The sequence below is a fragment of the Petromyzon marinus genome, chromosome 76 (genome assembly GCF_048934315.1).
Source record: "Petromyzon marinus isolate PM22_M1 ecotype Great Lakes invasive population chromosome 76, UKy_Petmar_22M1.pri1.0, whole genome shotgun sequence".
NCBI lineage: Eukaryota > Metazoa > Chordata > Hyperoartia > Petromyzontiformes > Petromyzontidae > Petromyzon > Petromyzon marinus.
In genome coordinates, this window is record NC_133742.1 from 4,413,401 (window position 1) to 4,417,457 (window position 4,057).

The window sequence follows — 4,057 nt, forward strand, 5'->3', positions numbered from 1 at the left end:
AGTGATTAACATTGAACCCTATGGGGGAGCCTTAGTCTGGCTCTGTGAGCCCCCCAGTGATTAACACTGAACCCTGTGGGGGGAGCCTTAATCTGTCTCTGTGAGCCCCCCAGTGATTAACACTGAACCCTGTGGGGGAGACTTAGTCTGGCTCTGTGAGCCCCCCAGTGATTAACACTGAACCCTGTGGGGGAGCCTTAGTCTGGCTCTGTGAGCCCCCCAATCATTAACACTGAACCCTGTGGGGCAGCCTTAGTCTGGCTCTGTGAGCCCCCCAGTGATTAACACTGAACCCTGTGGGGGGAGCCTTAGTCTGGCTCTGTAAGCCCCCCAGTGATTAACACTGAACCCTGTGGGGGAGCCTTAGTCTAGCTCTGTGAGCCCCCCAGTGATTAACACTGAACCCTATGGGAGCCTTAGTCTGGCTGTGAGCCCCCCAGTGATTAACATTGAACCCTATGGGGGAGCCTTAGTCTGGCTCTGTGAGCCCCCCAGTGATTAACACTGAACCCTGTGGGGGGAGCCTTAGTCTGGCTCTGAGCCCCCCAGTGATTAACACTGAACCCTATGGGGGAGCCTTAGTCTGGCTCTGTGAGCCCCCCAGTGATTAACACTGAACCCTGTGGGGGAGCCTTAGTCTGGCTCTGTGAGCCCCCCAGTGATTAACACTGAACCCTATGGGGGGAGCCTTAGTCTGGCTCTGTGAGCCCCCCAGTGATTAACACTGAACCCTATGGGGGGAGCCTTAGTCTGGCTCTGTGAGCCCCCCAGTGATTAACACTGAACCCTATGGGAGCCTTAGTCTGGCTCTGTGAGCCCCCCAGTGATTAACATTGAACCCTGTGGGGGGAGCCTTAGTCTGTCTCTGTGAGCCCCCCAGTGATTAACATTGAACCCTATGGGGGGAGCCTTAGTCTGGCTCTGTGAGCCCCCCAGTGATTAACACTGAACCCTGTGGGGCAGCCTTAGTCTGGCTCTGTGAGCCCCCCAGTGATTAACACTGAACCCAATGGAGGTCGTGGGTTCAATCCCTGACACTGAGAGATGTTGACTACCTCGCCTGTACGCAGGAGGTTGTGGGTTCAATCCCAGACACTGAGAGATGCTGACTACCTCGCCTGTACGCAGGAGGTCGTGGGTTCAATCCCAGACACTGAGAGATGTTGACTACCTCGCCTGGTACGCAGGAGGTCGTGGGTTCAATCCCAGACACTGAGAGATGTTGACTACCTCGCCTGGTACGCAGGAGGGTTGTGGGTTCAATCCCAGACACTGAGAGATGTTGACTACCTCGCCTGGTACGCAGGAGGTCGTGGGTTCTATCCCGGACCCTAACAACGCTTGCCGCTGTATACTTGGGAGTCTGCGTCTCTCTCTCTCTCATCAGCCCCCCCCCCGTCTCTCCCTTACCACACGAGTCGAGGGAATGGAGCTGAGAGGAGTGAGTGAGTGAGAGACAGAGAGGGACACTTCAAATTGCTCCGCTCAGCCCACGAGAAATGAGAGCGGCATCCACTCGTTCCGAACCACCTCGGCCCGTTCGCTCCGTCTCCTCGCATCTCTCTCACTCAGCCCCCCCCCCCACCTAGCCCCCCATCCTGAGTTAATAGATGAATAGAACCCACCGTGCCCCCCCCCCCCTACACACACACACACAAGGCAAGGAAATGAAACTTGGAGGAGTAGGAAGAGAGGAGACAGCCCTCTTCACTCCGTCCCCTCGTAACTCACCCCCCCCCAGCCCCCCCCCCCAGCCCCCCAGCCCTGCCCCCCCAGCCCTGCCCCCCTCACCTACCCCCCCCCCACACACACACACACACGCAATCCAAGGAAATTTAAAATTGGAGGAGTGAGAGTAAAGGAGACAAGGCCCCGTTCACTCCGTCTCCTCGCATCTCACCCCCCTCCCCCCCAGCCCCTCCCCCCAGCCCCTCCCCCCACACCCCCCCCTCCCCCGCCAGCCCCTCCCCCCCAGCCCCCCTCCCCCCGCCAGCCCCCCCCCCTCCCCAACTCCAACAGCTCCAACAGCCCTCCGACCGCGCTCTCAAAAGAGGCCCCCCTTGCCGTGAACTCCGAGCGATTTGTTGGCCCCGTGTTGGTGCGCCCCATGTTGGTGTGCCCCATGTTGGTGCGCCCGCGTGTTGGTGTGCCCCGTGTTGGTGTGCCCCGTGTTGGTGTGCCCCGTGTTGGTGTGCCCCATGTTGGTGCGCCCATGTTGGTGTGCCCCGTCGTGGTGGGGCCCGCACGGCCTCTGCAGCGACGACAGCACCGAGGCGAAGGGCCCCGCGGCCCCCAGGGCCTCGAGGCCCCCGCTGACGAGGGCCGTCCCGGCGTGGCGACCCGTCCCGAAGAGGCCGACGCCGGCACCGGCGCCGCCGCCGCCGCCGGCACCGGCACCGGCACCGGCACCGGCACCGGCCGCGACAGCCGCCCAGTCGACGGCGTGGGCCTTGGGGCCCGGGCACTCGGTGAGCGAGCACGGCACGGACGACGACGATGCCGACGAGGACGCCGAGGAGGAGGAGGAGGAGGAGGCGGCGGCGGCGGTGGACGAGGCGGCGGCGAGGAGGAGGAGGAGGCGGCGGCGGAGGAGGAGGAGGAGGCGGTGGAGGAGGCGGTGGAAGAAGTGGAGGAGGAGGCGACGAGGTGGTGGTGGTGGTGGTGGTGGGGCCCCGGGCTACAAACGGCACCGCCGGTGCTGTCCGGGTCGACTCGGTCGTCGTCGCCGCCGCCGCCGTCATCGTCGTCGTCGTTGTCGACGATCTTCTTGCAGGAGGAGGAGGAGAGGTGGCGGCTGACGAAGTGGAGGAGGTGGAGGAGGTGGTGGTGGTGGTGGTGGAGCCGCCGCTGCCGGCCGTGAGCTTGGCGGCTCCGCTCATCCCTCCACCTCCTCCGCCTCCTCCACCGCCTCCTCCTCCTCCTCCTCCACCGCCTCCTCCTCCACCGCCGGAGGTCGTGGTGGTGGTGGCGGCGGCAGCGGCGGCGGCGGCGGCTCGCTCCTGCTTGCGGAACTTGGCGCGGCGGTTCTGGAACCACACCTGGAGGGCCGGGGGGGCAGGGGTGATGATGATGGTAACAGTGACGGTGGTGGTGGTGGTGACGGTGGTGGTGACGGTGGTGGTGATAGTGGTGGTGATGGTGGTGGTGGTGGTGACGGTGGTGCTGGTGACGGTGGTGGTGATAGTGGTGATGGTGGTGGTGATGGTGGTGGTGATGGTGGTAACAGTGACGATGGTGGTGGTGGTGGTGGTGGTGATGGTGGTTGTCCGGTAAAACAACCCCCTACCTCCTCGCGGTGCCGGACGGGCAACTCTGTCGTGGACAGTGCTGTGGGGGGAGGTCCAATTTTGATTGGCTCCTCCCCTCATGGCGCCTGTGTCTGCCACAGGGGCTAAACGGGGGCTCTGGACAGGTGCGAGGGGCTGGTAACCCCTTCACCTTCAATTAATTACCACTAACCACGATTTAAACTGAAATATGTAACTAATAAGCTTGTGCCAGAGGCCCCGGGGGGCCAGGCGTCTATGACGTCTCCTGGCCAAACCCCAATTGGCGGAGCCAGGAGATTGAATATCTACCCTTGGGGCTCCTCCAGAAACAACGAAAAGCCACTACGGGTGGCCACGTGGAATGTTCGAACGCTCACTGCGGAGGAGAGGCTGCCACTCCTCTGTCGGGAGCTGGAATGGTACCGCCTGGATCTGTGTGGCATTTAGGAGGTCCGGTGGACCGGCTCTGGCTCCTGCCACCATGAGGGGTGGACAGTCCTCTACTCGGGGCAGCAGACTGCCAAACAACAGGGTGTGGCTCTTCTTTTGAACAAAAGAATGAAGGGGGCGTGGGAGCGTGGCGGTGAGGTGTGGGAAGCTGTAAGTCCCAGGCTACTTTGCGCTCGCCTTCCCATCAACCGGAGGCGAGGAATGGTGGTCGTGGTTACTTATGCCCCCACCGAAGATGAACATCCGTGGAGGGATGCAGGCAAAGCCGATGAGTCAGATGCCTTCTATGACCTCCTGTCACAGGTGGCTGGCTAAAAGTGGCCCCTCGGGATAGAGTC

At 62.3% G+C, this 4,057-nt stretch overlaps 1 protein-coding gene across 1 annotated transcript in view; it reads right to left on the bottom strand.

The window, feature by feature from the left end:
• Nucleotides 1-2,044: 2,044 nt before the first annotated feature.
• LOC116938015 (uncharacterized) overlaps nt 2,045-4,057 on the bottom strand; it is a 39,411-nt gene continuing 37,398 nt past the window's right edge. The window contains exons 4-5 of the mRNA XM_076056584.1: nt 2,800-3,038; nt 2,045-2,312 (exon numbers count right to left, since the gene is read on the bottom strand). Coding sequence (XP_075912699.1) covers nt 2,045-2,312; nt 2,800-3,038 — 507 coding nt within the window. The remainder of the gene's footprint in view (nt 2,313-2,799; nt 3,039-4,057) is intronic.